Source organism: Ceratotherium simum, chromosome 28, assembly GCF_057802395.1.
Source record: "Ceratotherium simum simum isolate JZ-2026a chromosome 28, ASM5780239v1, whole genome shotgun sequence".
Taxonomy (NCBI): domain Eukaryota; kingdom Metazoa; phylum Chordata; class Mammalia; order Perissodactyla; family Rhinocerotidae; genus Ceratotherium; species Ceratotherium simum.
This window is the reverse complement of record NC_141927.1, coordinates 16,707,668-16,727,123: the sequence shown is the minus strand read 5'-3', so window position 1 is coordinate 16,727,123 and position 19,456 is coordinate 16,707,668. Positions and strand designations below refer to the sequence as shown.

Below are 19,456 nucleotides of genomic sequence, written 5' to 3'. Positions count from 1 at the left end.
CCACCAAAACCCTGCTGATTCGTTTATCTGTAGTTCTTTCTCTCTTACTCTTTTATTAAACTATAAGTTTTCATGCTACAGAATTTTTAACCAGTAGTAAATAAATCCACAGCCCAAAACACCTGGAAAACAGAAGCATTTTTTCTTTTGTTAAACATTTCAAATTATAGCAGGAAACTAACAGAAATTATAAGAGACTTCATGTTTTTAAAATAAGATCTTTACGGCATGCTAAAGGATTAATGTGAAGGGCATATTCACCTATATAATGTCCCATTGCATTTGTTAACCACACTGTATATGCTAATTAATATAGCTCTAAAATCCTCCTCTGATAATACGTTTTGGTTAGAAATTGGTAAAAATGAATATCGGCAAAAATCTGTACTCAGTAACAGAAATATGTGTTAGCGCCAGGTATATCTTCTATTGACAGCTCATCAGCACCCTTCTTCAAGATAAGTATCATACAAATATAACAAATATAAAAAGCACAAAATAAAGCGATGATTCTAAACATGTATTATATAACTACATAACACTCATTTACACCAGTACACATATGAACAAAATGTTTTAAAATATACCCTTATGGGTCAATTTAAGGAGATAGAGAATTCACGTTCATAAAATTATTTTATGGTCTTTGTTAAGAAATAAGCATAAATAACGTAATGGAACCACAATGAGACATGAAAGAACACTTACCCTCACTGCCAAGCAGAGTCTTTCTTCTAAAGGCATAATAACAGCCAACAAAAATTCAGGTGCTATTACCACTCAAATACATCTATTTTCTTGGACTGCTCTCAAGGAGATAAGTAGGTAAAGGGGAATCACTGAAGATTACAGGGAATGGAGTCAGATGATTAGAACTTTAGTTTTAGTCAGATTAATCTGAAAAGAAGATTTAGGGTAACAAAGTGGAGAAAAACTAGAAGGGAGGAGACCAGTTAAAAGGCTACCATGTTAGTCTAGACAATGTGATGCTAGGTAATCTCTATAAATTTTCAGAATAAGGAATGACTCAAACTAAGTAAAAAGTATAAAGAGAGCCATTTTTTCCACCTCTGCCTTTTCCCCAGAGCAATTCAGAGGTACACTCTTCCCTGCCCAAGAGGTCGAGTCCCATGGGTCATAAATGTCCATGACCCGAGTCTCTCGGAACCAAGAAATAGCCCTCATGCAATCAGGAACTGGCATTAACGGTAATAATAAAGACAACAGTAATTCCATTGTTCATACAGATGGCCCTTTATGATTTGCAAAGTTTTTAAAATGCAATTAATAATTACTATCTGTGTGCGGAAGGAAAGTCAGCTTCTGGGAAGATCTGGGCTTATTAGTTGATGTCACTGATTGATCTAGTCACTCATTCAACAAAACAAGTATACATATTTCATACCACTGGGTAAAGAGTCATGAACTGGATGAGTTGAGCCTAAAGGGGTGGGAGAAGTCATGGTCTTTCAAGTGTAAGCTCTCCTTCCTCTGTGTCAGCATCTAATTCTTGAACAGCCTAACATCCTCTGGAATTGGCCACAGAGGTAGCCTAGTAAAAGAGATTACCACAACAGGTTCACCTTATCTAGGACATGTTCCAAAGAAACTAAAAGTTTTGTTATACTTGGACAATGACATTGTAATATCTTCTGTTATCGTGATTGTTCTCAAGTTATGGCCTTTTGCATAACCTGGACAATTTACTTACGGGCACATTTACCAGTGAAATTCAGAAAAGTACTAAGAGCCAATCAAAACTGACAGAAACATCTTCACTTTGAAATGTACACGTAACATTAATAGCCTTTGTGAAGACCACAGAAAGTAATGAAAGTAATGGTGTTTCTAAGACATTTAGACAGTATCTTACAAAACAAAGTTCTGAGGTCAGTAGGTCAGTATCCCCAATACTCCAAAAATGATAAAATCTTACCAAGAACTGTATTTTCTTTTTTTTTTTTAATAATTTTATTTATTTTTTCCCCCAAAGCCCCAGTAGATAGTTGTATGTCATAGTTGCACATCCTTCTAGTTGCTGCATGTGGGACATGGCCTCAGCATGGCCGGAGAAGCGGTGCATCGGTGCGTGCCCGGGATCCGAACCTGGGCTGCCAGCAGCAGAGCGCGCGCACTTAACCACTAAGCCACGGGGCCGGCCCCAGAAAGAACTGTAGTTTCAATTCAAGAGCTTAAATGGCAAGTTCTGAGCAAATAGCAGGTACTCAGTAATGACTGAATTAAATTCTCTGGTCCACATTAGCAACGTAATTCAGGGTAGCCTAGGGAAAACTAGGCTATAGACCTGAGATTCAATATAAGTCAAAAATATTTTTAAAAGTCTTTTTTTTTAATCTCCTGTCAGTTTTCCAGGAAATGTAACTTTAGGAGAAACTTTTGAGGGCATCTGGTATAGAAGGATGGCTGATCTGACCTCTCAGAGAGACATACAGTTCATTCATACTATATCTAAACTGCTAAAATATCATTTTTTTATATTTGAAACTGGCTAACAAAACACAGTAATAATATACTTTAATCACCTTCCCCGGGTATGCCATGCAACCTCCAGCATTTGTAGCCTTATTAATTCTTATTGCTCCACAGAAAGCCTATCTGTATCATTTTGCCCTACATTTTTGAGTATTACTTCTTTCTTCCTTGTAATTCAATCTCTAAAGATTTAGGACAAATCCTAATTTATATTGAGATACAACACAAGCACACTTTAGCAACAACAAAAAAATCCACACATGAACATTATACACGCATAGATATACACACAGGCCTTGTATTTTACTCAACTCTTGTAATAAACCTATTTTTAAATTATACATTCTAAAAGGAGTAAAATAGATATATAAAGATAAAATGGTAGAGTGATGTTACCTAGTTTAAATTAACTTCAGGGGGAAATGTTTAAATAAGTAGTTCATAAGCATTTCATATCAACTGAACTCAAACTACTGCAGCCTTTACAAGTGTCCCTGTTATTAAATTTTGCATGCATACCAAGAGATCCTCAATTTTATCAGTACAAGTCTACTACAGCTAGCTAATAATATTCAGAATTTCAATTAAATATACTGGTGCCAGGGTTTAGAAATGTAAATTAAAATACTCCAGAGATGCAAATTTTAATCACTACAGATTTTCTAAATGCTTATGAAACCTCTTAGCCTTCTCAACATGCATTTCTAGATTCTAATTCTTCATTAAATTAAATGTCCAAATTTTTTAGAAGGCAATTTCGGTTTTAGTCTGTTGCTGTTTTTAACAACTACTGTGAAACGCATCCATTTCTCTCCCAATAACCAAATTCATAGCAGCCTCTAGCTCTCCTTTTGGTAGATGATATAATGTTCAACCTCCTTGGACATCACTTTGCTTAAAACAAAGGACAGGAAATTGTAAACATTGAGTATATGGTTAAAAAAAAAAAAAGAAAAAAATTACTGCACCAAAGTGTAATTAACTAAATCTCTAACCCAAAGGCTCTGGATAATATTTTCCTTTCGAAATAAATTATTGCACAGAAATTAACCTGATGGGCCGGCCCCGTGGCTTGGTGGTTAAGTGCGCGCGCTGCGATGCTGGTGGCCCGGGTTCGGATCCCGGGTGTGCATCGAGGCACCACTTCTCCGTTCATCCTGAGGCCGAGTCCCACATACAGCAACTAGAAGGATGTGCAGCTACGACACACAACTATCCACTGGGGCTTTGGGGGGAAAAATAAAATAAATAAAATCTTTAAAAAAAAAAAAAAAGAAATTAACCTGAGGATGATATGGTTTTTGTTTTTTTGTTTTTTCTGTTTTTTGTCAAGTAGGCCTCAGCTTTTATCCTGTCTTTTTTTCATAAATATTTTTGAAACAAATTGGTCCATGCTTGATAAACATGTGATGTCTAAGTGCAGAAAAACTTCAAAATCTTAAAAAATTAAAGAGACATCCACGTTCATACCAGCATTATTTACAATAGCCAAAACATAGAAGCAACCCAAGCGTCCACTGATGGATGAATGGATAAACAAAATGTGGTATATACAAAAAACAGAATATTAATCAGCCTTAAAAAGAAAAGAAATTCTGACACATGCTACATGGATGAACCTTGAGGGCATTATACTAACTAAATAAGCTAAACACAAAAGGACAAATACTGTATGATTCCACTTATGTGAGGTACCTACAGTCAAATTCATAGAGACAGAAAGTAGAATGGTGGTTACCAGGGGCTGGAGGAAGGGGAGAGTGGGTGCTGTTTAACAGGCACAGACATTCAATTTTGCAAAATGAAAAGTCTAGAGACTTTGTACAACAATAAAAATGTCCTCAACACTACTGAACTGTAGACTTAAAAATGATTAAGATAGTAAATTTTACATTATGTGTACTTTACCAAAATTTAAAATAATAAAAAAAAAAAAAGAGAATATCAGTTCCAGGGATAGTGGTATAGCTTACATCAGACTAACTTTCCTATAGAAAAAAATTAGGAACTCTGGAAAAAAATATTAAAGAATTATTTAAAGGCACTGGAGAGCAACCAAAGTTGGTAGAAAGTGAAGGAAAATCTACCCTTGAAAGAAGGGACTAGCACTGGGTATGATCCATGTTTATACAACTCTCCCCTGAAGGCACTCAGCGGTCCTAGAGGCACAAGGCAGTCTGAACTTAGACTGAACATCCGTTGTTTTTTTTTTCTTAAGATATCAGAAAACGGTTAGGAACTGCCAAAGCAGCTGGAAAGAAAGGAGAGAAATACCAAAAAAGGATGGAGCCACAAAACCTGAGTACAAACTCTCAAACTCATTGCTGACTCTGAACTACACACATGTGAAGGGACTACTACAAGGAGACCAGTGGAAAGCCGCAGCTGGAAGGCTGAAAGAGCTAAGCAGATAGTCTGACTGCTGTCCACCACAGGGAGACAGAGTTTGGAGTTGGAGTCCTGCCAAGTTAGAGGTGTGACCATGGACTTTCCATTGAAACTGTGGAAGGACCATAAACTAGAGGAGTTAAGCCTATGCCCCAGAACATAGGACAACTTAGACTAAGGACAAAATCCAAACAAATCCACCCTAAAAAAAATGTATAAAATCAAATATCTTCAAGGTGATCAGCCAGAAATTAAACAGCATACTAGAACAAAAACCTACACTCAGAGGAAGATAATAGAATCTAGAATGTTTAGACAGTAGCATCCACATTGTTCAGTATACAATCAAAAATAACTAGACCTGAGAAGTAACACAAAAAAGTGACACACAGTTAAGAGAAAAAGCAATCAATAGAAACCCACTGCCAGACGGCCCAGACGTTAGAATGAGCATACAGGAACTTTAAAGCAACTATTATAAATATGTTCAAGAAATTAAAGATAAAGATGGTGATAATAAGTGACAGAAGGGGAAATCTCAGCAAAGAAGCAAAAACTGCAAAAAAGAACCAAACAGAAATTCTAGACATGAAAAGTACAACATTTGAAATAAAAAATTCACTGGATGCACTTAACTAGAGATTGGAAATGACAGAAAAAAGGGTTGGTGAACTTGAAGACAGATGAATAAAAATTATCCCATCTAAAAAACAGAGAGAAAAAAGGATTGGTAAATTGGACTTCATCAAAACTAAAAACTTTATGGGCCGGCTCCATGGCTTAGCGGTTAAGTGCACGCGCTCTGATGCTGGCGGCCCGGGTTCGGATCCCGGGCACGCCCCAAGGCACCACTTCTCCGTCCAATGCGAGGCCGAGTCCCACGTACAGCAACTAGAAGGATGTGAACCTATGACATACAACTATCTACTGGGGCTTTGGGGGGAAAAAAATGAATAAATAAAATCTTTAAAAAAAAAAAAAAAAAACTAAAAACTTTAGCTCTAAGACAACATTAAGAAAACAAGAGAGGGGCCGGCCCAGTGGCATAGAGGTTAAGTGCACGCGCTCCGCGTCGGTGGCCCGGATTTCGCAGGTTCGGATCCCGGTGTGCACTGACGCACTGCTTGTCAAGCCATGCTGTGGTGGCGTCCCATATAAAGTAGAGGAAGATGGGCATGGATGTTAGCCCAGGGCCAATCTTCCTCAGCAAAAAAGAGGAGAATTGGCATTGGATGTTAGCTCAGGGCTGATCTTCCTCACAAAAAAAAAAAAGAAAAGAAGAGGCAAGTGACAAACTGGGAGAAAATATTTGCTATACCTATATCTAACAAAGGATGTGAATCCAGAATATATTTTTAAAAACACTCATACAGGGCCGGCCCTGTGGCTTAGCGGTTAAGTGCACGTGCTCCACTGCTGGCTGCCTGGGTTCGGATCCCGGGCGCGCACCGACGCACTGCTTCTCCGGCCATGCTGAGGCAGCGTCCCACATACAGCAACTAGAAGGATGTGCAGCTGTGACATACAACTATCTACTGGGGCTTTGGGGGAAAATAAATAAATAAATAAAATTAAAAAAAAAAAAAAAACAACACTCTTACAAATAAATTATAGGTTAAATAATAAGTTACAAAAAGAAAGACCTGAACAGACACATCACAAACGAGGATCTGGAAACGGTCAATAATCACATGAAAAGATGCTCAACACCATTAGTCGTCAGGGATATGCAATTTAAGGCCACAGTAAGATTCCATTTTACACCCATGTGAATGGCTAAAACAGAAAGAATGACAACAGCAAATGTTGGTGATGATGTAAAAACAACTGGAACACTTCCACATTGTTGGTGGGAATCTAAAAAGATGCAATCACTTTGGAATATTATTTGGCAATTTCTCATAAAGTTAAACACACAACGACCCTATGATCCAGCAATTCTACTCGTAGGAATCTGCTGAAGAGAAATGAAAACATGTCCACAAAAATACTTGTTCTTAGCAACTTTATTCACTGTGTCTCAAAAAATCAGAAACAACCCCAATGTCCAAAAGGAGAAAGGATAAATATAGTGTGACACAGTCATATTAGTATAATGGAATACTACTCAGCAATCAAAGAAGGAACTGATATACATAACAAGGATAAATCTCTAAAACATTATGCTGAGCAAAAGAAGCCAGGCATAAAAGACTATATACTGTATGATTGCATTTCTATGAAGTTTAAGAACAGGCAAAACTAATCTATAGTGATAGAACTTAGAGCAACGGAGGGTGGGTTTTGCTTAGAGGGGGACATGAAGCAAACTTTCTGTGATGAGAGAAATGTTCTTTATTTTGATTGGGGTGGTGATTACATGGTTATATGCATTTCTGAAAATTACTGAATTGTACACTTAAGATTTGTGCATTTCAAAGTATGTAAATTTCACCTCAATAACAGCAATTAAGAATTACTTTTTAAAACCATGATTTTTAGATTATGGATAAAAGTCAAATTTTAAATCCAGTAAGTTTTAGCAAAGTCATTGTACTTTAACTACTAATATAATAGAAATATTTTAAAAGTTTAGAGTCCCCAAACTTCTAAAGTTCTGTGAATCCACACAATTTCAAACTGTCTCCGTACTTACACAGTCCTCATCTTCAAATTTTAATATGGTGATTTCGGTGAACTATGACAAGTAAAACATACTTGTTTATGTAAGTGTCACTTAGTTCTCTCGTAACTTCATATCTAACACCATGTATTTTCACCTGAAAAACTTGGACTTTTTCTTTCTGCACATATAACTGAAACTATCAGTGTTTTTAGAAATTTGCTTTTAAAAGTCTTTTTAAACTTTAATTTGATCAAAATATATTCTCTTTTAAACTTTAATATTTGTAATTATACTTATTCCCATTTCTAGACATATAATACTGTACTCTCCACAATCCCCCCTCCAACCTTCCTCAATACAAGTTTCACCTGCTCATCCTTCCTTCTTCTGCTAAGAGTGACCCATATCCCTTAATTTGGTTAACTGGTTTGTCCATGAGTGAGTCTGAGTGTATTTATCCCCAGCATACCTTCTCTAGGTTACAACTAAAAGAAAAACATACTTCTTGAGACCTATTTGAGGTAACAGAAAACAGATCCTTGCTTCATATGGTGGAACTAACTCCATATGGCTGGCTAGCTTCATGTGACCCAGAAATTCCTACTTAATAAATGTTTAAATCCCATTCATTCAACTAAAACATAAATGTATTTATTTAGTCATCAAATAAAAATCCATGGAGAAAAATTCCTAATGCTACACACAGACAAGAAGCGTAAATTTGCCAGAGATTACTATTTTCCTTTTAAAACATAATAAATCGCTTCACATGGTAATTATATACTCTCATTTAATCCTTACCTTCTTTCAGAGCTTTGTCCATATTATGAGAAATTACTACCCTTCTAGACTGAACTGACTCATGTGAGTTTTCATACACAGGACTCTGAAACAGAAGAAAAAAAAAAGTACAGATTACTGAATGAATAAATTGCTTATAAAAATAAAACCAAAGGCATGAAATATCATCTAAACAAGCAATAAGATATTGCTTTACAGATTATAAGGCTCTTCTGGAAAAGTAAATAAATACTTATGGTTAGTTAAGAAATTTTTGAAAAAAAAGAATTAAGGAAGGATTTTTTTTTGGTGACGAAGATTAACCCTGAGCTAACATTTGTTGCCAATCCCCTCTTTTTACTGAGGAAGATTCGCCCTGGGCTAACATCCGTGCCCATCTTCCTTCACTTTATATGTGGGACACCTGCCACAGCATGGCTTGATGAGCAGTGCATAGGTCTGTGCAGGATCCGAACCTGTGAACTGCAACCATCCGAAGTGGAGTGCACGAACTTAACTACTACGCCACCAGGCCGGCCCCAAGGAATGATTGTTTTTCCCTTCCAGATATCAAAACAATATGATGCCAGTGTAAGAATAAACAAATCAGTAGAACGTAGAAAGTACAAAAACACATGCATCTATATATGAGAATTAAGAACATAAGAAGGAATTTGAAATCAATGAGGAAAACTCAGACTTTGAATAAATAGTGTTAGGATAATTTGGTATTCATGTGGGAAAAAAGGTTAGAGTCTTACCTCACAATTTATACATAAATAAATAACTTCAAATAGATTAAAGAGCTAAACATTTCTAAACTAAAAAAGTATTCAAAGGAAACAAGGGAGAAGCTGTGTACAATCTTGGGATGGAAAAGGTCTCCCTAAAATTAGACACAAAATCCAAAAGCTATGAAGGAAAAAAAACCTGACAAATGTGACTATATAAAATAGAAAATTCCTGTTTGACAAGAGACACTATAAAATATAAATGACAAACTAGGAGACACTATCTGCAACATACATAACAAAGTCCTACTCTTTAATATATACAGAGCTCCTAAAATAAGAAAAATAACTCAAAAGAAAACCAAGCAAAGAAACTGAAAGGGTAATCACAAAAGATAAACAAATACCAATAAATATATGAAAAAAAACGCAACCTCCTTTTTAATTAGAGAAATGCAAATTAGAGCAATGAGATACCATCAGACTGCCAAAGCAGGGGACAGACTCAGAATATCTAATGTTGGTAAGGATATATGGAAATAGTTATTTTCACACATTGTTAGGAGAAATGTCTATTTCTACAAGCTTTTAAGAAAGCAACTGAGCCACAGATCACAAAATTTTAAATGCACTATCTTTTCATTCAGCAATCCCACTCCTAAGAATCTATCCAAGGAAATACTTCCACTATGCAAAAAAGTATATGTATAAGGAATTTCACTGCTTTATTGATTACAAGGGCAGAAAACTGGAAACAACCCAAGTGTATATATACCAATAGTCAAAGAGTTAACAAACTATGATACATTCATCCTTTAGAATATAATGCAGCCATTAAAAAGAAGAAATAAGGGGCACATAAACCTTCATAGAAAGTTTTCCATGATGGGAAAATGTTTGGAAGCACATACACCAAATTACTAAAAACAGTTTCCTCTAGGCAGGGGCATAGGATTTTAACTTCTTATTCCGTATGTCTGTGTAACAGCAAGTTTAAAAAAATTTAATTGTAAAAAGATACTGCTTGGCAAAAAAAAAAAAAAAAAAAAATAGGGAGAGACACTGTACACAATTAAAATCTCACTATCTGGCTAGTAAGACTACATTCAAGAGAAAATTTTTTTAATTGATCACATACCAAAATGATCAAAAGCATGTATAATGTAACCAGGCCTACTTAGTTTGGGAGGATAAAGAGAAACTGATATTAACAAAACGTAGAGTACCTTTTTGTGCACAGGAAATAATACAAGGGCGTGACTAGCATTACCACGTCACTAAGGAGATCTAAATGGCCAATATTGCTATCGCATCACTTTGTTCTCGGGCAGGCCACCCCAGCACAGCTGCAATCAAGCCCATTGCCCTGGGCCACCCAACTGGGCGTGGAGAATTTCTAGTCCTTGACTCAGTTTCACACTATCCATGGGTCAAGAGTGTCATCCGTGTTCATGCCGACTGTTATTAAAATCAAACAAAAAGCCACAGTTTTAAGATCCCTTAGCTGAAATAAAAGCCTTAAGATGTACATGTTGCACTCATGAAAGAAAAGAATTCTTCTATGCTACAAATACAACATTCAACACCTTCCCAAGGAATAATTTTTTTAAAAAACCTTAAATAATCACAATCCTACAGACACAAGCCATTTAATGCATAAAAGAAATATATTCTCAACTATTTAAAGCTATTTTCTGGTCTCTGAGTTGGTTGCTATAAAATTAAACGGTCAGTATATTCTACTGAAAATAAATTTTTTAGTTTGTGAAAGAAAAAAATTGAGGACACAAGAGGCATTTTAAAATTCTAGTGCTTTTTAAATTTTTTTATTTACTTATTTTCCCCCAAAGCCCCAGTAGATAGTTGTATGTCATAGTTGCACATCCTTCTAGTTGCTGTATGTGGGACGCGGCCTCAGCATGGCCGGAGAAGCGGTGCGTCAGTGCGCGCCCGGGATCCGCACCCGCGATCCGAACCCGCGATCCGAACCCGGGCTGCCAGCAGCGGAACGCGCGCACTTAACCGCTAAGCCACACGGCCAGCCCTCTAGTGCTTTTTAGAACATTAGGCACATATTTAAACAATTTATGGATTTTTGGACAATTTTTTAATTGAATTAATACTTTTAGAGCCCTATACTGATAAACAACTTTAATCACAACTTCTCAAGCCTTTGACAAATAGTCTGGTATAGTCTCCCAAATATAGGTATGGTACTTTTAGTGCACAATGCTCATCTGAAGATAAAACCAAAGCCAAACAACGCTGATTTGAGCAGTTCCTGAATCTGGGTTCTTAAAATGGAACCTGTCTTTAAGTGCTAGGAGAGAAGCGGGTATGAAGTTGACGGACAGGCAGCACCTGCGTATTTAAGCATACTTTGTGTTTATGTGTTTATTTTCACAACTTTCTTCAAAATTTAATTTTATTCCTTTTACTTTTTTTTCTCTCCCTAGTTATGGCTCCACTACTTCTTGCCATGTGTCTGCATATTTCTCTCTGCTTCACACTTAGGTGTAATACATATATAAGCATGTCTGTCACCACTGACTGTATCTGAATAATCACTCTCTCTAATTTATAAAGCTTACGAGAATCACGTTTTCTACTTTTACTCTGTAAGTAAAAGCTCTATTCTTTTTTCAATCTGATTTTCTAGTACGGTTCTGGATTTCCTCCATCCCACCCCCGGGGGTCACTGGCCCTTATTAGAAAGAAAGAAGTTCTTCATCCCTATCCCATCCCCACAGCCTGAGGGAGAGTCTGCAAGTAAGGAGAACAGGAAGATTTACAAAAAAAAAAGAAAGAAAGAAAAAGAAAACATTATGGGCCAAAAATAACTGGGTAACTATGCATGAAAATTCCTTTTTTAAGGATTTAATATGTATGGAACTAGAATCTCCTCGTGTCTAAATTACTACATGAGTATGAGTTAGTCACCACATACTCTATTTCTTTCAGATCAGAGATGGAAATCATTATGCCAAGGTGCAGAAAGAAAGGACGGAGGGGAGGAAAAGAGAGGGGAAAGGAAGAAGCTGAAGAGAGGGAGGAGGGGAAGGGGAGAAAGCTAGTTAGCTAAAATTGTCTTCATCTGCCTTCTATTTCTAGGTTTGTGGAAAAAGAAACTCCACATGGCACAGACGTCCCCAAGACTGACTCTTTAAGGCAAATTCTCACTTCCCCTGTCTGCGCTGGCACAGGCTTTGTTCCTCAGGTAAAGCCTACCTCTTCCTGACAGTCACTTTCCTAGATGCTGGTTTTAGGAAAGATGAAAGAAAAATGTGTGTACTTTCCCCACTCTCACAAAGGTTAAGTGAGAGAAATTTTCAATGTCCATATCCAGAAACTAAGACTTCAAACGTAGTTTGACTACTCGCCTCTTGTTTTAAGTTTGTAGCATCCATGTTATACTATTAACTCATAAAAAGCTTTGGTGAATCAGTACCCCTCTCATGTAAAAAATACACCTTATTTTTTACTGAATTAAAATAAATGAAGCCTGGGCCTGCCCCGTGGCTTAGTGGTTAAGTGCTCGTGCTCCGCTGCTGGCGGCCGGGGTTCGGATCCCAGGCGCGCACCGATGCACCGCTTCTCCAGCCATGCTGAGGCCGCGTCCCACATACAGCAACTAGAAGGATGTGCAGCTATGACCTACAACTATCTACTGGGGCTTTGGGGGGAAAATAAATAAATAAATAAAATCTTTAAAAATAAAATAAATGAAGCCTATCTTCATTTTAAGATTTAAACCTAGCTTAAAACCAACTTGTCAAGATTATTTTTAATCACTCAGTGAGTTAATTCTCCGGAGAGAGAAAAGGAGAGGTCTCAACATATAATTGCTCCTTTTCGAAATGCTTTCCAAAGACAGGGCAAAACATGAAGCTCTTCTTTATTATATGTAACTAGATCCTCAGCATCAAGGAGTAGACGCCATATCAATGAACGGTTTCCTGAATACATCTCAGCTTTCTGTTTACTCCTGAATGTCAGCTTTTAGTCTATAGCTGTAATACACTCCAATTGTCTTTGTGTCAGAGCTAAAGACACTGTCTCCTGAGGAAACAACACGCAGCGAGACCTGGGTACTCTGACACCATTAGCAACTAAACCACTAGGAACTATCTGGAATCCAGCCAGGACATATACCTCATTGTCCACTGTTTGTAGGTATGACATTGCTTACTGTGTTGCTTCCTGTGGGAGCACAGATGGGGCTAGAACAGCCAAGCCACGGCTTGTCATTCCTTTCATCCCTAGTACCTAGACTACTCAAAGTCCCTCTCTCCTTCATTATATACATATACATTTAAAGAAAAATTTTAATGTATTTTGGGCTATTTTAAAAAGAAAAGGTTGTACAGAGTTGAAGGGGTGATGGGTGTGATTTCCTGTAAAGCTACTGAAATAGTGATTTATCTTAGGAAAACAAACACAAACTCCCAAACATCATCATTAACCACTGGAGCAGTCACATGGCTGAATCTGTCAAAATATTCTCAGCATCTGACCATCTCCTGGGATCCCATGACCAACATTCTCATTCCTAAACTATGTTATTCTCAAAACCATGGCTCCTTTCAAATCAATCATATTCTGCCTCAGCCTCAAAAAATAATTTATTCAAAACCAAAGAAATGAAGGAACCATGCACATGCCTCCTCAAGAAGAGAGGAAGGGACTAAGAAACTTGAAAGATTGTTTCGTTTGACTAAGTCCCTGACAAAAGACTGTGACATGAACAACAGAAATCATGTCCAACATGCAAAGCTGAGCAGCCACGATATACAGCTGTGAGGGCAGCAGAGCAGAAAGAACACAGGCTCCCAAGTCCAACTGGACTTTTTACTAATGGTAGATCCTTGACCCAGCCACTCCCCTCTCTAGCTTAAGTGGGTTTATAACACCTCAGAGGGTTAAGTAAAAGAACTAACATCAGGGGTCCAAAAAAGAAAAAAAGACAACAGGAGCCTGGTAAGGAATATAAATGAGTTAAGGAGGTTGCTACCGCTGAACTGCTAGGTGTTCCAATTCTTTTCAACAAAAAATGGAAATCAAGAATTTTAGATGATGTCTCCAAGTAATTCAATTTTATTCCAAACACTGTGGGCTTACATCATTTGGGCCAAATCGTGAGCCACATTCAAACCATGGTCATCTAAACTGTAATTGCTGGCTCACAGAAAGCACTAAGCAGAATGCCTGGCGCACAGCAGCCAAGTATAGCTATTACCACTAATAAAACTCAAAATATTACCAACTTCAACCAACTGAGGCTAATCTGTTGGTTGGTTGGTTGGCTGATTGGCTGGTTTTCTGAAGTAAAGGATTGGTGGATATGAAAGCAAGAAAGAAGGGTTCAAAAGTTAAACCACCAGAGTAGGACACAATACAACAGAACATATTGTTCTTGAAATATTTTTGCCTTTGAAGCTATACTTCACAGAGAGGAAAGTGGACATTTCCTGGAGATGTCCTACTGTGTATGTGCCTTTACACTTCTATTGCTGGTGAAGGACTTAAGTATTCAAACAAAACCTGGTTTGATCAGAAGCCAGTTTCCTGGATTGTGCTTTACAATGTTTAATCATGAACTAAAAAAGGTCTTGTTTTCCTTATCCATAAAAGAAAACTGTCAGACATGTACACTGAAAGGTTACCATTTAGGGAGATTGTACTCATAGTTAAGTAGTGGTATTTGTGTCTTTTTTCCCCCCTCTTAAGTATAATTTCTATTTTAGATATAAGAAAGAGAATCTACTCTTTGGAAATCAAACCTACAAATGTTCTCATATTGTTGTTTTTCTAGATTCCAAACATTCTTTAATTTTTCTTTTTTTTGTTTTTTTTTTGAGGACAATCAGCCCTGAGCTAACATCCACGCCAATCCTCCTCTTTTTGTTGAGGAAGACCGGCCCTGAGCTAACATCTATTGCCAATCCTCCTCCTTTTTTCCCCCTTTTCTCCCCAAAGCCCCAGTAGATAGTTGTATGTCATAGCTGCTCTTTAATTTCTTTTTAAAATGCTACTTCCAATTATATAAAGAGCAGAGACACAGTCTATATTACAGATGTAAAGAATTAAACTGACCTGTAAGACTATCATCCAGAGATAATCACTACTGACATTATGGTCTATTTCCTCCTAGTTGGCGACTCCAACACTTACTATATAACTTTGGGCAACTTACTTTTCTGTACCTCAATTTCCTCACCTGTAAAATAAAGATAACAGTAGTACCTACCTTTTAGACTTTATATGAGCATGAAGCACTTACAACAATGCCTAGCAACACATGAATTATTATAAATTATTATTGGTACTTTTTTCACTTTCATACTTTTTTAAAGAAATTAGGATCATAGTATTCACAGAGTTCTGCATCTGGCTTTTCACACTCAATATTATATCACAAGCATCTTTTATGGAATAAAAGATTTGGAATATATTATTTTGAATGACATACCATAATTTATTCTCTTATTACTGTATATTTACTTTATCTCTACCTTTTTTTCCTGTTTTAAATAAAAAATTTTTTCATTTCTATGCTATTGATCTAAGTGTAGTACCACCGAAAATGTTCTTAAAAATACTAAAAGTGTCGGTGAAATACATAGCTGGATTTGGACTCTGACTTCACTCAAAAGAATGTTTGCCTCAAGAATTTTGCGGTGGGGCCGGCCCCGTGGCATAGGGGTTAAGTTCGCGGGCTCCGCTGCTGATGGCCCGGGGTTCGGATCCCAGGCATGCACCAATGCACCGCTTGTCCGGCCATGCTGTGGCGGCGTCCCATATAAAGTGGAGGAAGATGGGCACAGGTGTTAGCTCAGGGCCAGTCTTCCTCAGCAAAAAGTGGAGGATTGGCATGAATGTCAGCTCAGGGCTGATCTTTCTCTCTCATACACACACACACACACACAATAAATAAACAAATAAATAAAAAGAATTTTGTTGTGCTTCAAGGAGAGTCTTCTATTAGCTGAGAAGAAATCGAAGGAACAGGGCATTTTTGAGGGGCAGAGGGTAGGGAACGCTCTGAAGCACAACCACGTCAAGGTGAACTAGGAAAATCCCTTTCCAGCCTCCTCGACCAACCCTAAACTATGCACCTTGACAGTCCAACGCTGCAGGGTATTTCCAGACAGGGCAACAAGTAACCGACACAAGAGGCAGGGGTAGGTCAGGGCCTTCTCTAGCCCAAGGCATGCTTAGGCAGTGAAGTAAAGCCACGGTGTCCTCCAGAAGTATAAATCCCTATCATGATTTTACCTAAAACGAACCTGGCAAGAGATGAATGGTAGATTAGATCATCAGTAGCCTCTGTAGCACACTGCACCATTTATCAAAATGTTGTTGTGTTCAGGCTAAAGGCCAACCCTGCCTGCATGCATCAAATGTAGGCATCAAGGTTCTGTTTATATTTCTATAACGAAAGTCAATCATCAGTTAGGATAGATCCTGAGATAGGACCTGAGGCTAGGTCCTATGAAGGGGTATGAAATCAGTTCGATCTTTTCTCTGAACGAATATGAAATTCAAATATGCTTTATGCTGGGGCACAACTCCCCCATTATTACCATGGCAAAAGCATATGACATCACTTTATAGTAGCAAGAGCACTCAATTAAGACCCCCCCCAAAAAGTGGGCTGTACTTGATTCTTTGCCATTTTCTTGCTGCGTTATAATGAACACGTCCACCTCTGAGATTCAGTTCAATTTAAATAATGTCTGCCCTATTTACATTAAAGGATTATTATGCATTTCAAGAAGGATAATGCATGTAAAAGTGCTTTAAAAATCATAAAGCAGTTATAAATATAGGTTGTTATTATGGTTCCAAAAGTCACAGTTTAAATTTTTTTACAATGTTAATTTCCTTCCCCAAGAATGATTAGAGTTATATTACATGTGATTAGTCTTACGACCTTCCATGCTCTCAGATTTTACTGTCACAAGCAGATTCCTTTAGTAATGTTTCTTGGTTATTAATCTGCTTTCTAAGAGAAAAATGAATATTAACACAAAGGCAAAATCACTATTAACTGATCAACAGAGGTAGATTTTTGAGGTAGGTTAATATACTTAAGATTGTTTTTCCATTCAGTTGGAAGAAGTAGACTCTCGGGAAGAAAAATGTGTTTCATTTCTAATGTCAAGGACTCAAATCTGAAGATCCTCAGAAAACACACTCCACTTGATTACAAGATAAATTTAAGCATATTTCAAATCAGACACAGATTTGGAAACTGAAATTATAACATGCACTCGAAAGTACCAGGCAGACAGCAGCTTGCCTAAATTGGCAAGTTTAAAACAGATACGAAGGCTGGAAGAGAAGAATGAGGAAAAGCAAATTGGCTTAGGAAAGATAATTGAAAAGTGACATCAGCTTTTTGCATTTCTGAAAAGGTTCGTATAATAAAAATTCTGTAACCATTTTATCACTGGCTTCCTTTGTAATTTTGAGTTCATAAGGGAAATCACAGGCTTCCATGATATGAATCACATTTCCACCAATTCATTCAGTTATCTAACATTTACTCAGGACTGTGTGTGTCTGCCACTGAGTTGGGTACTAGAGAGACAAAGGTAAATAAATTACATTCTCTGTGCTCACAGGGCTTAATCTCTTCTTGATGGCAGCTCATAATCAAGTAACTAATGAGCTATACCACTGTGGGAGGCTGTGCTTAGGAATGCTAATATTCTTCCTATTCTTTTTCTTTTTTTAATTTTTATTTTATTTTATTTATTTTTCCCCCAAAGCCCCAGTAGATAGTTGTATGTCATAGTTGCACATCCTTCTAGTTGCTGTATGTGGGACGCGGCCTCAGCATGGCCTCAGAAGCGGTGCGTTGGTGCGCACCCGGGATCCGAACCCGGGCTGCCAGCAGCGGAGCGCGCGCACCTAACCGCTAAGCCACGGGGCCGGCCCTATTCTTCCTATTCTGTTATCTTCTCTACATTTCACTCTCCAGCCCAGGTCATGGAAGACAAGTTACTCAAATGTACAATCAATCCATGAGATCATTTCAGAAGAATTTTGAAGTTCATACATATTGGAGTGTATTACAAAAATTATTCTCATTTCATTAGAGTTCTCACTGAAACCACTGAATATAAATGATGCAAGAGCCAGAGTGGTTGCCCCTATTTGAAACCTAACATATAACTCAACAACTACACGAGCCACACAGAATTGCCTTTTTCACAGAGATCTTTACTAATGAAAACAGTCACTGTTGTTGTTGTTTTTTTTTACTCCATTATTGTCCTGGAATACCATAATACCAATCTTAACTAACTTGTTGACTCGCTTCTAAATAAAAACTGGTGATAAAATATTTAGTACTTGGTTAGAAAAATATTACATTGGTAATCTGATTCAGTGGGATCTCTGTATCCATAGTTCCCTTAAAGTGAAGGGGTGAGCTCCAGGCAGAGTGGCCCAGATAACATACAAGATATTGAGACGCGTGAGATTTATTATTGCCATAAAAATACTACTTGCATAAAATTGAAAACACAATTCAATCGAATCTACTCAAGGAGGCTGACTTTTACAACCCTCCTAACTGGTGAGTAAAAGTTATCTGCCCCAGCCTAGATCTAGATCATAAAAATTATTTCTTCTGTTTCTATCTAAAATAAGTGTGTGACATTCAAAGAATAAAACGTCCTCTTAAAAGAAACATGGGAGCCAGCCCTGGTGGTCTAGTAGTTAAGATTCCGTGCTCCCGGCTGTGGCCTGGGTTCATTTCCCCGGTCACTGAACCACACCACCCGTCTGTGTGGTGTGGTTGTTATCAAACTGTGGTGGTGGCTCATATAGAGAACTAAACTAAAACTAGGATACACAACCATGCACTAAAGCTTTAAAAAAAAATAAAAGATAAAGAAAAGCCTTTGTGCAGCAGCCCCTCTATCTCTGAGCCGAGAGGCCGGAAAAATGCATATTTGTGTGTGTAGGTACATAAACGTGTACGAATACTAAACGTGGCTCTGAGTTTCCTTGGTTCTTGCTGACATCAGGAAGCTCCTACACACTGCTTGAAAACACACTAACCCAGTTTTCAAGAATCACTTGGGGAATTTGTTCTAATGCAGATTTCTAGATCCTGTCCCCCAAGATTCTTAATTCAGAAAGTTTAAGGTGTGTCTTTGGAATATTTTTAACAAGAATTATTTATGTGACCCTTAGACCACACTTTGAGAAATACTGATACGTGGTTATGATGACAAAAATTATGTCCCCTAAAAACACTGAGAAGGGGCGGGCCCGGTGACGTAGTGGTTAAGTTCACGTGCTCTGCTTTGTCGGCCCGGGGTTCACAGGTTCGGATCCCAGGCACAGACTTACGCACCGCTTATCAAGCCATGCTGTCCGATATAAAGTAGAGAAAGATAGGCATGGATGTTAATCCAGGGCCAGTCTTCCTCAGCAAAAACAG

At 37.6% G+C, this 19,456-nt stretch overlaps 1 protein-coding gene across 4 annotated transcripts in view; it reads right to left on the bottom strand.

The window, feature by feature from the left end:
* SNX25 (sorting nexin 25) overlaps positions 1–19,456 on the bottom strand; it is a 129,803-nt gene that overhangs the window by 91,780 nt on the left and 18,567 nt on the right. For all 4 annotated transcript variants that reach the window (XM_087418360.1, XM_087418361.1, XM_087418362.1 and 1 more), the window contains exon 2: positions 8,288–8,372. In XM_087418360.1, coding sequence (XP_087274486.1) covers positions 8,288–8,372 — 85 coding nt within the window. The remainder of the gene's footprint in view (positions 1–8,287; positions 8,373–19,456) is intronic.